General features: G+C 39.1%; 2 protein-coding genes across 10 annotated transcripts in view; one reads left to right on the forward strand and one right to left on the reverse strand.

Annotated features, from left to right (window-relative positions):
* The first annotated feature begins 316 nt into the window (after nt 1–316).
* On the forward strand, nt 317–12,899 carry LOC308690463 (transient receptor potential cation channel subfamily V member 1-like). Of its 2 annotated transcripts, XM_081364912.1 has the most exons (17): nt 317–436; nt 689–850; nt 2,947–3,167; nt 3,263–3,420; nt 3,933–4,085; nt 4,225–4,362; nt 4,526–4,824; nt 7,607–7,777; nt 8,405–8,578; nt 8,775–8,870; nt 8,938–9,008; nt 9,411–9,576; nt 9,779–9,845; nt 10,461–10,768; nt 10,872–10,993; nt 11,176–11,279; nt 11,355–12,899. In XM_081364912.1, exons 3-17 carry the CDS (start codon nt 2,977–2,979, stop codon nt 11,465–11,467), a joined length of 2,331 nt encoding a protein of 776 aa, XP_081221038.1. In that variant the 5' UTR covers nt 317–436; nt 689–850; nt 2,947–2,976; the 3' UTR covers nt 11,468–12,899. The 2 variants fall into 2 exon arrangements, 1 of the variants encoding a protein (XP_081221038.1); XR_014030152.1 differs by lacking the exon at nt 317–436 and having other exon boundaries at nt 721–850; nt 10,872–11,031; nt 11,355–12,893.
* A 2,506-nt stretch (nt 12,900–15,405) lies between these two features.
* Nucleotides 15,406–19,630, reverse strand: part of fam222ba (family with sequence similarity 222 member Ba) — a 58,711-nt gene continuing 54,486 nt past the window's right edge. For all 8 annotated transcript variants that reach the window (XM_081364919.1, XM_081364915.1, XM_081364918.1 and 5 more), the window contains one exon: nt 15,406–17,223. In XM_081364919.1, coding sequence (XP_081221045.1) covers nt 15,551–17,223 — 1,673 coding nt within the window. In that variant the 3' untranslated portion in view covers nt 15,406–15,550. The remainder of the gene's footprint in view (nt 17,224–19,630) is intronic.

Here is a 19,630-nt window from a genome sequence, read left to right on the forward strand (position 1 = left end):
GAACTGTATTTTTATATTTATGTAATGTGAATCTGTTTTTTACTACTGTCTGTATAGTTATTTTATGTGCTGGTGAACCAAAGCCAGTTTTCCACCTTGGTGGACAATAAAGAATTACAATATAATACAATATATTACATGTAATGCATGTGGCTATAAATTAAGTTTCTGTTTGTTTCTTTAAATATCATAAAGACGAGGAGCAAATTCTTTACCACATGTGCATTAAGCCTCAACAGCATGTCAAGGTTTCATTTTGTTCATGTGACGTGTGCACCTAAACCACCATGTATGCGCCAAACCATCTTACTCAGCCACAGTCCACCATTCTCATGCAGGAAACCGTACACGTTAAGAAAAGTGAAATTTCTCAGAACCGTCTCAGCAGACAAGTGAAGATGACTTATGACTAACCAAACATATGCTGTTCAGAAAGGTACCTTTTTGATTATATATATTATATATTCCAGCACATGAACAAATTGCTCATTTGGATAGTTCAGATGTATAGTAGAATACAGTGTTGCTAGATAAGTGAAGCAATTTAAGTAGAAGCTTGATGGTTTTTAGTGCATTATGTGGTATATAAATGTAGGACTGGGTGATTATAAATGTTACAAGGCATGCATGGACATGGCAAAACAGATGTAACAACACTCTAAAATCAATAAACCCGCCTTTCTGTAAGGCTCTCAGCAACCTCAAAACATCTCGCCCTCTTCCTCTATGAAACTAAGAGAGCGTGAGCCATCATCGTCATTGTGTTCAAGGAATCATACCTCTGGCAAGCTCAGTTGAACATAGTGGACCATCAACACGGGATAGGCTACTAGAAAACCAAAGTTGATTTGTGAGTACAAATGTTTGATACTTTATTGTTGGATTTTAATGGTTTACCATAATAGAATGCAGTATTTAAATACATTTAGATTTTGCTAATGTAGTAAATCATTAAATAAATGTTAACGTTTAAAGATTTTCACTGCCAAATGTCTTCACAAGTCCTTGTGAGATCTACTTTTGTACATATTTCTTCAGATCAGTTTTAAAGTTTGTCTTTTTAAATCTGACAATATCATAATCTAAGATTGTGTCTGTCTTATGTACTGTTTCCACTGTAATGTTATCTGAACCAATTTGCAGAGAGGCCATGTCATAATATTCTAAGTAAGACTATCCAGCATCTTGTAATTGCATATTAGGTCATCATCTAGCGTAAAACAACATTGAGCGATATAATTCGTCGATCAAATATCTGTTAGACGCTGTAACAATCTATGCTGCCTCCCCATAGAGCAGTCTGCTTGCACATTCAGACTGAAAATTATTTCATATATCTTTAGTATCCTAAGCACCCTTTCTTTGCTGTGATATGCACATTAAACATCAATCCTTGTTTTGACAAATCTAAATAATGTCTTTAAAATCCCAGAGGTCTATTTATGGTTATCTATTGTGTTAATAGTGTGTATGCCCTAATTGAGGAACAGTGGATGACTCATATTATGCATAATTACTCCCTATTTTAGCAATTTGAGTTCAAGTGAGATACAAATATGCTCAAAACATTTATTTCTATCTAGTAAATTTTGCATTTCCTTCGATACTGCAACTTCCTGTCACAGAGTTTCTATCTGAATAGTTTTTGTCCCCTTCCTCTTTCAACTGGTGCTTAGATGATCCATTAGCTCCTGTTCTCACTGTCTGTTGGAATCATTTTATAAATGAATTGTAATTTGATTGGTCCCCTAAGAAAGAATAAATACTGAAAAAGCATCCAAGCATAACTGCTGATCTTAACGCTGGTATTAGAATGTCACATTGGCTTATAAAAGCAAAATCTGTGGTCCTATCATCTTTAAAGAAACAGATTCATGTAAAAATAACACATTCTTTTAAATACAAAACAGCTTTGTGAGAGATGCATGGTAAAATGTCACAAGATAGATCACATGTATGCTCAGGAACCCGGTCAAAACAGAGATGATAGTAGCTTGTTTCTATGGACATTTTTCCTTCCAAAATCAAGGGCTTTTGACCTTGTGCTACATGATTACCCAAAGACAGTGTAATGGAGTTTCTTAATGCAGGATTACAGTCTATTTCCTCAGTATGTAATGCTATATGAAACCATTTACAGATAGACTGAGTTATAATATTCTAAACCGAAAAATATCCAATGCATTAGACACTGAATTCTGTTAGAAATGCATTTTCATGTATTCCCTGGGAAAGTTTTCCGTGATAGGGAAAATAATGGCCCATTCCCTGGATGTGATCATATAGCAAATAACAGCATGACGGAATATCAATAATTCAGTTAACAAAGGTCTATTAGAGATCTTCACTTGCACATATAAACTGAACCTGCTTTCTGACTTTTGTATTTGGTTCTATCTCTTGCATTAATCCACATTTTTATTTTGATGAAGAATGGATTTGTTGTGTACCCAAGATAACCACAGATCCATTATGGGTTATGTGTTTAGATGCTCTTATGATCATGGCTGCATTATAATCACACCTCCAATGTAAAGCAATGAGATGAACAAATGTGAGCCATTTATAACAGCAGCAGTAGTTCTGCATTTCCTGTCATAGGGTTTACATTTGGATCATTTGTGAGTCCTTCCTCTTTTAATGGCTCTTATAACAAGAAGATGCTCTGAGATACATTATGACTCTCAAGTAGCTCTTACTCTTAGAAGCAACTCTCAGTCACATTATATATATATATATAAAAAACATTATAGTAATTTGATTAGTAACAAAGGAAGCAACATTTCGTGAACTACCAACAATGCACAACTCCTAATGTCCCATTTGCATTTAAAAAAATAAATCACCGGTTGTGGTAATGGCTCACATTTCCTAGGTCGTTTTTGTATGAAATTAAAACCTAATGTCCTGTATCTGCTAATGATATCACTTTAATGGAGTTTACAGCTTCTGCTGTGAGACTAAGAAGGCATCACTATGAGTAAACCAAAAGACAGCAGCACCTCATCATTCACTCTGGAGACGGATGACCAGACAGAGGAGGAGAGGTCAAAGGCCAAACAGATGAAGAAAGGTGCCTTAAAGGACAAGAGGCCCATGGATTCTAACTACCTGGATGACATAGAGGAACCTCCAACCACAATTAAATTTAACCTACACTTTGACAGGTAAGTGGGACTCCTTAATATATCAAACCACACTGGAGTGTATGACAAATATAAAGTCAGAAATCGTAACTTTAACACATACATTCTGCATACAGGGGAATCAGAAAAGTAAAAGAGGAACCGGCTCAGCAGGACCGTGAGAGGTTCACCATCAAGAGTCTGTTTGAGGCTGTGTCCAGTGGCGAGGTGTCGAAACTGCAGGGTTTACATCAGTACCTGCACAAAAACATGAAACGCCTCACCGACTCTCAATGTAATTGTATTCAAGAAAAAATACACAATCGTTGAAACGTTTGGGGTCTGTAAGAGTTTTGAAAGAAGTGTCTTGTTTTCACCAAGGCTGCCATTACTCCAGTCTTCAGTGTCACATTCAGAGAATTCCTTCAGAATTATTTTAATATGCTGAATCGGTGCTTAAGAAACATTTCTTTTTATTATTAGTGTTGAAAACATTTGTGCTGCTTGACATTTTTGTGGAAACATTTTTCTGGATCCTTTGATGAACAGAGTGTTTACAAGAACAGTAGAAAAGGAAATATTATGAAACATTATAAATGTCTTTATTGTTACTTTGGATCAATTTAATCCATCCTTGTTGAATAAACGTATCAATTTCTAAAAAAAAAAAAAAAAAAACCGGACAAAAAAAAATTCTCACTGATTCCAAACATTTGAATGGTAGTGTACAAAGAATACACAGAATAGTGCTGTGAATTCATGACTGATATATAATACATAATAAAACAACAGTTTCTTCTTCTTCAGATAAGTCCAATGGAAAGACAGCCCTGCTGAAAGCGCTTTTAAATTTGAGGCAAGGCGAGAATGACACTATTGAACATCTGCTGGACATTGCAGAGAAACTGGGAGATTTAAAAAATCTTGTCAACGCTGCTTACACAGACAGTTTCTACAAAGGTCAGAGCCATTATAGCTTCATTTTACATAATATTTGATTATTAGATCTAGTTTTATAAAATGTTGGTACATTTTTTATAAATCAACATTGTTCCTCTGTAATCTATTTTACAATGTTATTGATTGATCTCTTTGGCAGGTCAGACAGCACTCCATGTTGCGATTGAAAGGAGGAGTGCAAAATTTGTACAGATGCTGGTTAAGAAAGGGGCCGATGTCCATGCTAAGGCCTGTGGGAAATTCTTTCAACCCAATCAAGAAATGTGCTTCTATTTCGGTAGGTCTAACGACAAGGTTGAACTTTTGCAGACAGATAATTCTGACAACAATTTATACAGTTGAAATTGTAAAATCTTCCACATAATGTTCTCAATGTTACTGACCCATTTTGTGGGTACCTGCATGGGCTTACCTGTATCTTTCACACCTTCTGTGCACAGGTGAGTTGCCCTTGTCGCTGGCCGCTTGCACTAATCAACCAGACATTGTGGACTTCCTTATGGACAACTGTTACCAGGCGGTGGATGTCAGGAAGAGGGACTCTCATGGGAACATGGTGCTTCACGCACTAGTATCCATAGCTGATGATAGTCCTAAAAACACAGAGTTTGTCATTGCCATGTATGACCACATCTTAATCAAAGCCGACCAACTTCACCCCAAGATCAAACTGGAGGAAATCGAAAATAATAAGGGACTCACACCAATCCAACTAGCCGCCAAAACAGGAAAATTGAAGGTAAACCTTTTCCCCCCTGTTGTTTACTGATTTTTGAGTGTCATAGAATATGAACAATTTCATTGCAAAATGCCTAAATGCATTTGAAGAAGTGATTCATTTGAAGCAGTGCGTGCCCAGTAAGTGTCAGTTCTGTTTTTGGATGTTCCTGGTTTTGTACAGATGATTAGTCCTCATGTGATTTGACATGTTAGTTTCCTTCAGCAGGCATTAAATCAGACACCAGACTGATTCACAGTCATACAGTGACAGTCATTGTCTTATTTAACCTATAGTCACAGTTTAAAGGGTCATTTCACCCATTTGAACATTGTTTTTTTATTTAAAGTGGGTCATATATTTAGTCGAAATGTAAAATAATTTTTGAATTTGGTGCCTTCGTAACCGAGAAAAGACAAAAAATAACTTCAGAACGCATTTGTATGAAAGACAACAACTCCCACAATGCACCACATTGCACAGCTCCGCAAGCCACTCCCACTAATCCAGAAAGCGCATACAAGGCTAGCTACTACCAGAGCTTGAAATTCATTTCACATTCACACAAAATGTCTAGTTAGTTGGCGAACTCATATAGTGCATTACTCCTCGTTTGTATTTCTTTCGAAAAGGTGAATTATTGCATGGTACCTGGATGTTCAGTCAGAACATATGCGGTGCGAAACTAGGATAGTTCTCAACACAAACGTCCGTGTCCTCGTCTGATTCAGAGATTTCGTCCAGGAGAAATTGTCATCGTTGAAATTCTTTGCCGCAGACGGACTCTATCTCTGTGTTCGTAGCGGTTCGTAGCTGCATTGTGAGATCACCGGCGCCACCAGTCCGCCCTAACTCGAGCCAGTCCGGGCTCCTCGTCCGCGGCAGGCAGGTCTTCTGCCTCGGCTGCTCTTCGCTATAATGCGGCTTGTAAAGGTAGCCACAAACACCTGATTTAAGCATCAGACTTCCGAAATCCTCTTCTTCTATATCATATTGAGCACTCTCCTCCGCTATTGTCATAACTTTACATCTGTCTCCACAGCGCCTGTTAGCTTAGCTTCAAACAAGATGGAGGATATTGCTTTCAGTTTCAGAGAGTAAAGTCCCACCCACTGATCTGTAATAGGTCTGTAGCGTGAGCGCGCCCCACCCTGGGAAAGATGAGAAACTAGTGTCTGTAGTCTTAACAGAAATCCCCCCCTCTAAAGCCTCTGTTATACTTTCCGCGACCGCGATGGCGCGAGGGTCCGCAAGGGTCCGCGTGACGTAAAAATCGTCATCGGGGGTGCGCGCGGAGGCTCGTTGCGGACTGGCGCGTGCCTCCCATTTTTTGTGACCGCGCGGACCAAGGGCGCGCGTTCATTAGGTAGGCCGGTGACACACTGGATGCGTGGCGTGAGCGTGGCGTTTCTGTTGCGTGTCAGCTGCGTGGCGGCTGCATCGCGTTTTCCATGTCTTTGCACACCAGAAGCGTGTCTGACGCGGCGCTGCTGCTGCTAGGTGACATATTGGTGACATGGGGAGAGAGTTGTGGAAGGCCTATACTTCATGTTAAACATAAATATATAGCAGCTAAGACAACGTCGGCAGTGTTGACGGCAATATAGACTATAGATTATTTCGTTCTGTATTGACAGGTGCAGTATTTGAAAATCGATAATATTTTTTTAAATTGCATTTATATTTGCATTTATGTCAAACCCTAGACACTTTCAAACATCAAAATGACATTTATTAATATGTATTCGTGTCAAAATGTCATATAAACATCTTTTCCTATTCAATTTTGCCTGGAAACGCTTCCAAGACGCTTGCGTGTCGCGTGAAAAATAGGCGTCGGTTCTATTTCTAGTAGGCACGCGTTTTCCGCGCGGCTCGAGCCGCGCCTGAGACGCGCGTGTCACGCACGCAGTGTGCAAGCTCTAACCTGTTAACATGGGAGCCGAAATAAAAACGGACACGCCACGCAGCTGAGACGCTCACGCCACGCATCCAGTGTGTCACCGGCCTAAAACCGCGAAAGAGATGGAAATAACATGGACGCCGAATTTGAAAAAACGGAAAACGCGTGCATTCTAGAAATAGAACCAATGCCTATTCACGCAAGCCTGTTGGAAGCGTTTCCAGGCAAAATAGAATAGGAAAAGATGTTTATATGTCATTTTGACACGAATACATATTAATAAATGTCATTTCGATGTTTGAAAGTGTCTAGGTTTTGACATAAATGCAAATATAAACTATAAATATTTAAAATATTATCGATTATACTGGCCAGACCGATCTACTGCGCATGCGTTTAACGCGTTTACCGAGCGGACCTCAGCAGAAAGTATAAATACAAGTAGTCCGCGTCCGAGCTGTGCGCAGCTGTCGTGTACGCGTCCAAACTGGAGTATAACAGAGGCTTTACACTTCCTCCTACAATGACGCAAAATGACGATTTTTGCGTCATTGTAGGAGGAAGTGTAAGAGGTAAATAACAGATTTCTCCCGTCTCAGGGGAAAATGAGAGAGTGTTGCACGACCATTCAATAGTATGACTGGGTTTCTAACAATGCAAAGCTTAATGCAAATGGGTGAAGTGTCCCTTTAATGTTTTTATTTATTTTATTTCCTTTGTTCTATATATTTTAGCTGATGTTGCTGCTGGGCTTGGCTAATTACTAAAATTAGCACATTGCTAAAAGACTAAATAAAAGTGACTAAATAAAACAATTTTGAAATGATATGTTATTAGCATAGGTTTGAAAATGCCTGTTTGATTAAATCATTCAGATGTAATTTTTCATTTGTTAACTAGCTGTTTGAGCACATCGTACAGCGGGAGTTTAAGGGGTGCAGACATCTGTCCCGCAAGATCACGGAGTGGGCCTACGGTCCCGTGTGCTCGTCTCTGTATGACCTCGCCTCCCTTGACACCTACGAGAAGAACTCCGCACTGGAGATAATCGTTTATGGCAGTGAGATTCCCGTGAGAAGACATCCTGTTCATTTCATACTGATTCATTCTAGAATCAAAAATGCATAATTTCTTAGATTTTGTATACTTTCCTGAAGCAAAATCCCAGCTGAGAGGAATTGTTCTCAGAATTTTGCAAGGTTCTCTCAAAGTTTTGAACAAATGTCTTTTCCAGTAACATTAATATACTGCTCGTTCAAAGTTGTCTGGTCTTTAATAACTTTAACGTTTTTTAACATAGGCTATTTTATACCTTACAGGGACTGTTCACCCAAAAAGGGGAATTCTGTCATCATTTACTCAATCTCAGGTTGTTCCAAACCTGTATGAGTTTCTTTGTTCTGTTGAACCTAGAAGAAAACATTTTGAAGGATGTTTGTATTTTTCCCCCATACTAAGGAAGTCAATGGGGTCCATCAACTGTTTCAAAATATTTTCTTTTGTGTTCGGCAGAAAAAAGAAATGATGAGTTTTGAGTACATGATGACAGAATTTTCAGTTTGGGTGAACTATCCCTTTAATGGGAACATTAGCAAAACATTCTTGAACATATTTTTGTTCACTGGATGTTAATTTGGCATATGTATTCCGATAAATGCTGTTGATAGCAACATGTTTGGTTATTTTATCTCATTTCAGAATCGCCACGAGATGCTCCATATTGAGCCATTAAACAGACTAATTGAAGAAAAGTGGAATAGATTTGCGAAACGGATGTTCATGTTCAACTTTATCGTTTATATTATCTACCTTTTCATCTTCACTGCTGTAGCTTATAACCGCGAAGAAGGGAAAGACGACAGTAAAAACCAAGTAGGACCCATTCATTCATTCATTCATTCATTCATTCATTCATTCAAAATAAACATTTCTTCTGAAAAATATGTCCACTGACCTGAACCAGACAATCAACTTTTCCATCTTAACTAGTCATTATGCATGCTAACTTGTTAACATGTAAATGTTTCACTACTTAATGCCATGTCTCATTCCCACTCTTTTCTTTCAGTCAATAAAGCCTCCGTTTCATTATAGAAAAGACTACCTGCTTCAGACAGGACAGATCATCACTCTCATTGGAGCACTATACTTCTTTATTAAAGGGGTATGTATCTATTTAATATTATGCTGTTGCTGTTGACAGAAATAACTGCATTCCCTTGTCTTTCAAGTTAATAGATATGTTAAGGAAGCGTCCGAGATTTCAGTCCCTGGTCATAGACGGATTTTCCGATCAGCTTTTGTGAGTCGCTTCACTCTTGTTTTATTTCAGTAATCATTTCCTTATGCATGAAATGACATTCTTTGCCAATAATTCTACTAGTTAAAACTTATCACAGCGAGGTTACGTTTTTGAAATCACTATTTATATACTCTATATACACAGGGCCGGCTCTAGCCCTTTGGTTGCCCTAGGCAAGATTGAGTTTTTCAAATAATATGTATAATAATATAATTATATATATATATATATATATATATATATATATATATATATATATATATATATATGTATATATATATATATGTATATAATATACACATGGCTAAACTGCACCAGTATTACTACTTTTTACTACATAAAACCTCAATCAATAAGTGCATACAGTGTTTACTCCCGCTTAAATGCTTTTTGTTGCATTAGTTTTCTGCAGGCCGTGCTTCTCTTGGTCAGTGCTGTACTGTACTGTTTTGGTCAGGATGAATATCTGGCCTTTCTAGTGCTGAGTCTTGCCTTGAGCTGGGTAAATCTACTCTATTTCTTCAGAGGGTCCAAACATATGGGAATCTACAGTATCATGATACAAAAGGTAAGGGATATTTGTCTCTCTTATCCAGCATCCTTCACTCTGGCCTTCAGAGTAGGGTATTAGTCAAATAGGGTGCTAAAAAGATGCAATGCAACACATTTAATGTCTCCTTATAGTATAGTCTAGTCCTTACAGTTGAGACAGGACCTACACCATTACTTCCTGTGCGTAACACACTTGTACGCTCTTTAATTATTGTCAGATGATTCTTGGAGAAATTCGTCGATTCCTTGTTGTGTACATGGTCTTCCTCATTGGGTTCTCTACAGGTATCCTTCTCCCTTGCATACATTCAGCAATGTACATGATTCTTTCATTGCAATTAATTTAATGTTCATCATAACACAACAAATTTGCAACATTTTGGGTCAGTTAGATTTTTGTTTTATAAAGAAATTAATATTTCTATTCAGGAAGGATGCATTAAATTGATCGCAAGTGAAAAGTGAAAAAAAAAAAATCTATTTAAAATAAATGCTTGATCTTTTTAACTTTTTTATTCATCAAAGAATCCTGACAAAAAGTATCATGGTTTCCACAAAAATATGAACCAACTATTTTAAACATTGATTATGATAAGAAATATTTCTTAAACACCAAAATCAGATCAGCATATCAGAATGATTTCTGAAGGATCATGTGACTGAAGACTTAAACTTAGCAGGAGTAATGATGCTGAAGACTCAGCCTTGCCATCACAGGAATAAATTACATTTTAAAATATATTCAAATTGAAAATGGTTATTTTAATTTGTAATTATACTACTCTTTTTACCATATTTTTGATCAAATAAATGCAGCCTTGGTTTTATTTCAAAAACTTTCCACCGACTTCAAACTTTTGAATGGTAGTGTGCATTGATGATTTGTTTCTTACTCATCAGCCGTGGTCACTCTCCTTGATGAGGAATCTATGAAGCAATCTCGTTTAATTAATGCTAATGGAAATGAGGACTGCAACAAGCCCACATTCAAGGACATCTACTTCACCACTCTGGAGTTGTTCAAGTTTACAATTGGCATGGGAGACCTGGAGTTCACCAGTGATTATAAATATAAGGAGGTGTTCTATATACTGCTGATTCTGTATATAGTGATGACATACATTCTGATGCTGAACATGCTGATCGCTCTGATGAATCAAAGCGTGGATGAGATGTCCGAAGTGAGCACTAGCATCTGGAAACTACAGGTAAAATCAAATGCAAAATGAAAACGGTCAACCCATTTCTAAACTGAACTGATTTGCCATTTTAGTTGTTCATTTAGGCAATAAGTATGATTGTTGATCACAGCGTGCAATCACCACCTTGGACATGGAGTGGATTTTCCCCCATTGTCTGAAGACAAAGCTTCGTTCAGGGGAAGAGAAGGACCTGGGCGGAGGGCAAGAGCCTGATCGACGCTGGTGCTTCAGGTGACCCTGGTGGCTTCCACAACATCTGAAGTTTGCATGTAATCTGAAATTGGATGATACATTATGAAAAGATGATATTAGCATGCAAACATAATAATGCACACTTACCCTGTGTTACCCTCTGTGTTTGCTATTAAACAGTTATGAGTGAAACCGTAAACAATGAACAATCTTTCTTTCAGTGTGGAGGAAGTCAACTGGAACCAATGGAACAGAAACATGGGTATAATTAGCGAGGATCCTGGGATATGTACGAGTGTACCTTCCCCAACTAAACCTCAGAGAGGTAGTCAATGTTAAACAAATGTGTATATGTGTGTGTTATTTTAATCCTACATGATGTCATATGTATTTGTTACAGAGCCCAGTCAGCGAGGACTCCTACAAACGTTCAGTAAGCGCTGGACACAGAGACGACCGCACAGAGATGTACAGGAGCTGGATCCTCTAGCTGAGGCCTCTACCTCCGTCTGATGCTTTTAGAATCTATTTTGCAATTCTCTTTCATTACAACTGGTATAGGAATAATTATATTATATGACCAGATAAAACTTGACTGTTGTTCATTTAGAGAACATACAACATTCATGGTGCTTTTGCGAAACACAGCCCAGGATGTTTTAGACCACAAAGCATCAAATGTCTCAAACGGTCAGTTTAGAAAGAGTAAAAAATTGTGACATTGTCCACTCAAACTTGAAATTAAATAAAGCAAAAAGTAAGTATCTAATATTCAACCCAATGGTCACTTAATAAAACTAATACGATTTCCATTTTGAAAATATAAATATTTAAAATATGTAAAACTTTTACAGTAAAAGCACCACAAATAGCCAACCTAGTTTCCAACACTCAAAAATCACATTTCAAGTCTCTCCAGCCTTTCAAATGTGTCTATATACCAGTACACAAAAAAATATACAGGATGCAAGAGTTGAGACGCATAATGGTGACATGGAAATTTACTGCATAATTAGAATGACCTAATGTAGCTTATGCAAAACTGTACAAAGATGTTGGCTAAGTATCTTTTATTTCAGAACATTTAAGTGCATCTATATCGTTATATATTTACATATACTGTACCGTTCACTTTTAACAGATAGTATAATGTAGGCTAATTAATGAGAAAATTAAAAACACGATGTTGCAAGATCAGCTGGATTGATTTTAAGGCAATGTGGAAAACTGTTTGTGTGTATCGCCCTCTTGTGGTGACAGACGTAACACAACAACCGAGAAGCATCCCAGGATAATGCAAATAAGGTCCATACATGATGAATCCACTGTGCTTAACATTACTTATTTCTACTATAATCGGAAGCGTCCACAAGTGCCCATTACTTGTTTTACTGAACGTTCACTAAAGTTCAGTTGTGGATGGGTCATGTCATTGGCCATTATTTCACTGCAGAGCTGAAATGCTGTGACCTCAGTCAGATCTCGAGTGCCCTGCTGTGCTCTGTTGTGTAACTAAAATTTACATCTGCACCAGACGGCTTAAATATGCGACGACCTTGCACGGTCGGTTCGCGTCACTTCCGGCGCTGTATCCCTTTGAAATAAAACAAGCTGTAATAATCATACATAACTGAGACAGCCAATGGAAAAGTTGCCTCACCCGGAATCGGAGCAGTTTTCCCTCTAAATGTTGACTTTTCAGTCCTGATTCATGAATAAGAACTCTTTCACTTAAATTAGGTCCTCTAAGCATCACCACGACATTTTAACAGAATGATTCCATTCAACTGTTTACACATGAAACACACACGTAGTTTTACTCAATATAGTAAATGTTAATGGATGTATACGCTGTGTAAAGATGTTAACAATTTGTATTGTGAACAGTAATAAACAAATAAAATGTGAGTATAATTCAGTGGACTATGCAAAACAAGCCATCTTGAAAACGGTCATCATTTAATTTTTTTTGCAACATATCCGGTGGAACAATTAGCAGACCTTTGTTACCAGAACTGACGTAGGCCTGCAATGCATAATTTGTGAGGACAATGCCTCAGAAACTCTTCATCGTTTTAGAAGTGAGAGCAGAATTTTCATTTTCACTTGGTTTGCATTACCTGTAGGCTGTGTAGGCCTACCTGCAAGAGTAGAACAGACCTAATTAGTAACCACTACCAACAGCATTCACTCCTTCATCGCCAAAGCAATGTGATTTTGTGACAAGAGCAGCAAATTCATTTTGTTCGCTTTCCTGTTTTTAGTGTGGGATGGTTTGGCATTTCCTGCAATAGCTACATGAAGTCAGATCATCATATATAAAAGCCTGATGAGCAGACACTGATTGAGAAGAGTCAGTGTCCAAAAGTCCTTGAAGACTGGATGAGGGTATATGACCAGTTCAAGGTTGAAGATTTAAAGAAGAAAAAACAGCTTTTAGACAATCAATAAATTAAATGGAATCATACTTGAAAGCATAAATTAGAACTTTATTTTATTATTACAATATTACAAAAAAGAGTAGCACAACTCTCGCACTCTTCAGATTCTTCCCACGCATTCAATCGACAGCCACAGAGTGACAGATATGAGAAAGGCTTCTAGAAGCTTCCTCCATTTCACAGCAATTGCAAAAAAAAAAAAAAAAAAAATTTTTAAATAATAATAATAATAAAAAAAAAATCTAGTTCAGAATTATAAATAGCACAAATTGCAAAACTGAAGCTTTGAAACATGGAATAAAAAGATTTTGTGACAGCCCAGAACTACACACAGCTATAAAACATAATGACGATAAAATATTCTTTATTTCTTCGTTTACATTATAAAGTAATTCTAAAGAATTGCTTTTCTATTCAACAAAAGCTCAAGTTAATAAAAATAAACAAGGAAAAATGCTGTTCCTTTATAGTCTATTTTTCGAAATCAGAATTCATTATACCTTTATCATAATCATGCTTGTTGTCAAAGGAAAGTCCAAGGACCAAATACTTAAGGCTTCATGAGGGCTGTTAAGGGGAGGCAAACCAACAGCAAGTCAAGACTAATTGACCCACCAGCACACACACACACACACACACACACACACACCTGCGCTCTTCACATGCACACCAAGTCCGTCAACCCATATCCATATGCAGCCGCATTCATACACAGTTATTACACTTCTTTAAAGATACAGCAGTACAGTAGATAAGCCAGTGTACAATAAAATAAGCAATCCACCTGCCGTGTCACTGTTTTGACTTTTTTCTTTTAAAAAGTCCTCCTTAATTTAACCACAAATGATCTTGCAAGTGATCAATTTGGTCAATTCAAGCACACTTCACAAAAGAATCAGTAGCAATTCCTACTTTATGTTATTATAAAGGATGAATTAGAAAAAGCAGGATCATAAACCCCTTGATTTGGTACATAGTTTCTACATCATAATATTAGTAACAAGCCTACAGACACCACCTTCAGTAGTATGTTTAGTCCTGCAAACCCACTTACAGCTATACCACATATGACCCACCTGAAACTGCACAACTCATCTATACAATTCAAGTAGTAGTTTCTCATATGTTAGGAAAAAAAAAAGGAGTATAATGATTCGGTAAAATGAAAATGGCACAGCTTTAACATTGAAACCTCTGTAGCTCTTCTCCTTTGGCCTTTACAGCTTTACAGAGAAAAGAGAGAATCTTTCACAATCATTATACAAAACTTCACTCACATTAGTGACTCAGAATGCAAATGACACCTGATTTGTTGCATCACTAAAAGAGGCATGATACATGTTTGCGGTTCCTGTCTTTTCGGTCACAATGTGTCCAGCAAAATGAGGTGATGTTTCAACCTTTCACAAGCTTAAAGCAGTTCCCATTTAACACAGAAATCCATAAAGCCCATAACAAATACATTTTATTTCTAAAAATAAAGAAACAGGGTGCCTGGTGTAAAGGAACACATGACAAGAGCTTTCACCTAGGAACAGTCTGAAGGGACCAGTGATTGGCATTTTTCCACATAGTTCAGACACGGAAAAAAGAAATAAAGGACAAAGAATGTGTCATGCTGAAGAGGGAAGTGCTCTGAGCCTGTCAGCCATCTTGATGTTATAAGACAGGCTTGAAACAAAGATCTCTCAAATGAAAGCAAGTTGGTTGTCCAATGCACAGAAGGCCTGGCGCTCTCAACTTAAAAGTGATCTATTTCACAAGACACTTTTAATAATGTAAGTACTAACACAAGAAAGATGGTCATAAATAACCCAGGAGCACTTAAGATCCAGGTACTAGGAGATAGACAGGACTCAAGTTTGGAAAAAAACTAAACTAAATTCCCTTAAGTGCCTCAAAAAGCACTTGTTAAAAGAAAATAAATTGATCACTTGCAAGATTAAATACACAAAACACTGCTCTTCATTAGACATGTTTATATTCTTTTTTTTTTTTTCTTTGTTTTCATCAACAATCATCCATGAGATTTTGAGCTCATTTAGTTCCTCTCGTAATGTAATTTTATTAAGACTAACAGAAGATGTCGAGGACACGTACATGTGTGGCTGACTTCACTGAGGAGAGACTGTGTCTGAGGCTTGTGAGCTGAAGCTTATCTATACCCTGGGTGCTGGCCTTGCGTCTCGGAGGGGGGGACCACTACCCGGCCCATAGGGGGTGGCCTGTGCATCTTCCCCATCAGGATGAGATTCTGATCTCGGAAGCAGGGCGTCTGGAAGTCCCCTCCCATGCAATCTGCCGTTTGCATCAGATTAGTCTGCCCTATTAAGGCACCCCCTACTAATCGATAATGGGCCGCTCCTCCCACGGGGTCCATCCCTGGGGTGGGGTTGGTATTGCCCGTGCCAGTGCCATGGAAGGGCAAAGGGAGGTCCTGTGAGCCAGAGCTGTCACTGTTGGGTGTGGGAAGAATACTGCCCCACACTGGCGGCTGGTGGTAGTACTGCCCGTTGGTGTAGTGCGTCACCATGCCTGGTGGCATTGCATTGCTGCTGTGGTTGTTGGCAAGTGGCGATGAAGGGCTGGAGGGTTTCATGGCATAAGGCTGCCCCATGCCCATCTCTGGGGGATAGGTACGATTCTGCGGTTTGCAGGGGTGTCCGCCCCCTTCTGAAATGTGCTGAAGGTGAGCAAGCTGATGCTGAGTCCAGGACCTCATCTGCGGATGCTGGGGATTTCGCTGAGGTTGATGGCTTTGATGCTGTAGGTGCTGTTGTTTCATATCGCTGTGATACATGTGGTTCATTGCAGCCATGTTATGCGGAGGCATTGCACTCACTGGCGCAGAAGCAGTTACTTTATCAGGAGGTCCAATAGCACAGGATGGGTGCATGAGACCAGGAGCGAGTGCACTAGGGTTTCCCGCATGCACTGAGACTCGAGAACTGGCGTTGATGAGTAGATTTCGGTTAATGGGACTGGGGTTGGCGATCTGTCCTTCACACATCGACGTGGCACCGGCGCCCTGAGCCCTAGCCTGGCAGAACTGGCTTATCTGATGCACTATGCTGTTTAAGTCCGCCTGACGGTCCTGGTGGAGCCCTCCGGCCATGGACAATGGAATGGTTGAGGTAGAAACAGTCACGTTAGGAGGGGCGTCTGCAACCGGTACCTTCCGAGCACCCACTTGCAGGCTAGCAGAGGGGTTTTGTAGGTGCTGCTGAGGAAGCAGGATGGCTGAAGGTGGGTGGGCGCCAGGATGGCCTAAAGAAGCTGCGTGGGACAGATTTTGAGGCCTCGGAAGGCCCTGGAGCTGTTGTGGCATGGAGGAAGGAGGTCTGTGTCCAAGTCCTTGGTGTGGAGGCCCAGGCTGCTGCTGCTGCAAAGTCTGGAGATTCTGAGGGTGCTGAGGAAGTCCCTGCGGATTCTGGGACGCTCTGGGAGGACCCTGCGACAGGTGGTGCAGGTTTAAAGTGCTGGCCGAGGTGGCTGCATAAGGGCCGCCGGCGGCATTCATAATCACCTCTGGGTGCAGACGTGCCCGTGTGCCGTTAAAGTCCTTGATGATGCCCTTGACGAGGGGAACTTTGACGATGGCAAGGAGACCAGTCTTGGCAGTGGTCTGAGAAGAAGGGTAGGGACTGTATCGGGGGCCAGCTGTGTCAAGTCCGTTGACTGTACGACGAATGTGGTTTCGCTGAGGGACCTTGACGCTGTTGGGGAAGATCTTGATGGTGAGTGGATTGTTGGCAACCTTTTTAGCATAAGCATCCAATTCCGCAGGGGTTGGATACTGAGCAGATCTCATCCTTTGTGGAGTGTCCCCTGTATGTAAAAGGGACAAAAAGAAAGAAGAAAAACACATTATGCCTTGGGAATACGAGTCTTTATAACCTGTCCATTTTGTTCACACAACTGGGCAGGCGAGAGAATGGAAACTAAGGAGAGGATCAGAGATATTCTCACTTCACAAACATGAGCTCAAATAACAAATTCTGTACGAAAAATGGGAGAAAGACGCCATAGTGCCCTTAGAAACTGCATTGGCACAGCTTAATTTCACACATACAATACCTTTCAAAAGTTTAGGGGTCAGTTGTTTTAATACTTTTAAGAAATTATTACTTTTATTTAGCAGGGACACATCAAAAGTGACAGTAAAGAAATGTTACATTCTTTTCCATTTCTAATAAATGCTGTTCTTTTAAAATTTATATTTAAAGAGTCTTAAACAAAAATGATCACAGTTTCCACAAAAATACTAAGCATCACAATTGTTTTGAACATTGAGCACCAAATCAGCATATTAGAATGATTCCTGAAGGATCACGTGACACTGAAGACTGGAATAATGATGATGAAAGTTCAGCTTTGCCGTCATGGGTATAAACGGCATTTTTTAAATATAAAAGTGTAATAATATTTCAAAATATTACTGTTTTTACTGATTGATTAAATAAATACAGCCTTGGTGAACATAAAAAAAAAAAAAAAAAAAAAAAAAAAAAAATTAAATATAATACCGACCCCACACTTTTGAACTGTGGTGTACATTACTAGTAAAAATGATGGACACATTTAACTAAATTTGTTTCTCATGATCTTGATAGCTGCAATTCATTCAAAACCTTATGTGAGTGTTTGGTGTTAAGTCACATGCCAAAAAGATATAGGAGAATGTTAGCTATCTCACTTACTCTCCATCACTCCAAACATGCTTTGCTCCCTGTATGCCATGGTGTGAATGCCACACACACGCACGCACGCACACACACACACACACACACACACACACACACCGGAAGTGTCCTCATAACACTGTAATAAAACCCATGTCATTTCACACATGTGTGTTCTCATAAACCACATATACAAGAACACACACTCACACACAATGTGAACACGCAGACGCCAGACAACACAAATAAGTTTTAAGTACCTCTGTTATATTTAACAACTCCTCTGTGATGTGTCTATGCTTGATTCTCTAACAGTTTCAGTCTTAGAGTGTGAGTAAGAAATTAAAACCTGTCTTGCCCAGCCCCCAAAAACATAGCAACCATGTATGTCTGCGTGTAGTGCGGTAAGCATCTAAGCTGCGACTGCGCTCCAAATAAACCGTCTAATTGGTGAGATTTTCTATCTGTTTTTCACAAACATCTGTTCTTCTCTTCAGGATCACAGTAATGCTTTTAAAGGTGAACATAAAAGGAAAAAAAACATTAATGAGCTGAATTATTTAACTGGTTTTACATTCAGAAGTCTGCAGGTCTACGCTCACAATACAAGCTCTTTCCTTGATACAATGCTGCTTTTCCAGATAGTGACATCCTCACCTGCCAGGACATCTCTGATTCGATAGGTTGAGAATAGAGGAGAGCGGATGAGAGACAGATAGAAAAAACAAAGGAAGCGAGGGATGATAAGTGCTCTCTGTGAGGCTGCTGTCTGCCAGCTGAAAGGGGGTCTTTGTATAAAACAAGCTTTCATCACTTGAGGGGAGAAGAGAAAAGAGAGATAGACAGAGAGAGACTTCTGATGTGCACCCACCTGCACTTCCCTTGCTCACACTGATATGGAGCACACACACACACACACAGTATTAGCATGCATTTCTATGCGTTCCTGGCCCCCTCATCCCCAGTGAGAGGATGAACAGCCTGTGCTCTGTGACTGAGCTCTTTCATCCAGCCTGAGCTGATTCAGTCACTGCTCACAGCTCACACTGCCCCGACAAACACCCCAAACACTGAACAAACCCTACACTAGGGTGTAACGGTTCAAATTACTCACAGTTCGGTTTTTATCATGGTTTTAGGGTCACGGTTTCGGTACGGTTTGGTATGTGCTATGTTCAAGGGAAAAAGGACTACTGCCAAATAAAAAATGAAGAAAATAAGAATAATCAAACTACAAGCAACATTACAAATAAATACAATAAAAGCAAATGTACAAATCAAATAATCAGTGTTTTTCAGGTATCTAACAGTAGTTTTCAGGTACAGAAATTGAATAAAGTAATCAAATGTAAAATAACATATTTCACTGTATAAATTAAAGAGTAAATCTTATTAAAGTTACAAAAACTATTCAGTCAAGAGCAGCGAGTGATTTCCTTGTCTTTTGTTGTTTGATTAACATTAAAAACACAGACAGCAGGAATATTAGGCTGCTGTCACTGTAAGACATAATGCACAATCCAAAATACTGACACTGTTACACATGCGCTGTC

Source organism: Scardinius erythrophthalmus (assembly GCF_964197995.2).
Source record: "Scardinius erythrophthalmus genome assembly, chromosome: 5".
Classification (NCBI taxonomy): domain Eukaryota; kingdom Metazoa; phylum Chordata; class Actinopteri; order Cypriniformes; family Leuciscidae; genus Scardinius; species Scardinius erythrophthalmus.

Excerpts from the sequence above, each read along its gene's own strand:
- LOC308690463 (XM_081364912.1), top strand. The coding sequence starts at position 2,977 with ATGAGTAAACCAAAAGACAGCAGCACCTCATCATTCACTCTGGAGACG. Across the intron at positions 8,871-8,937 it reads TATACTTCTTTATTAAAGGG|TTAATAGATATGTTAAGGAA; the intron begins GTATGTATCTAT and ends TTGTCTTTCAAG. Across the intron at positions 10,769-10,871 it reads CTAGCATCTGGAAACTACAG|CGTGCAATCACCACCTTGGA; the intron begins GTAAAATCAAAT and ends TGTTGATCACAG.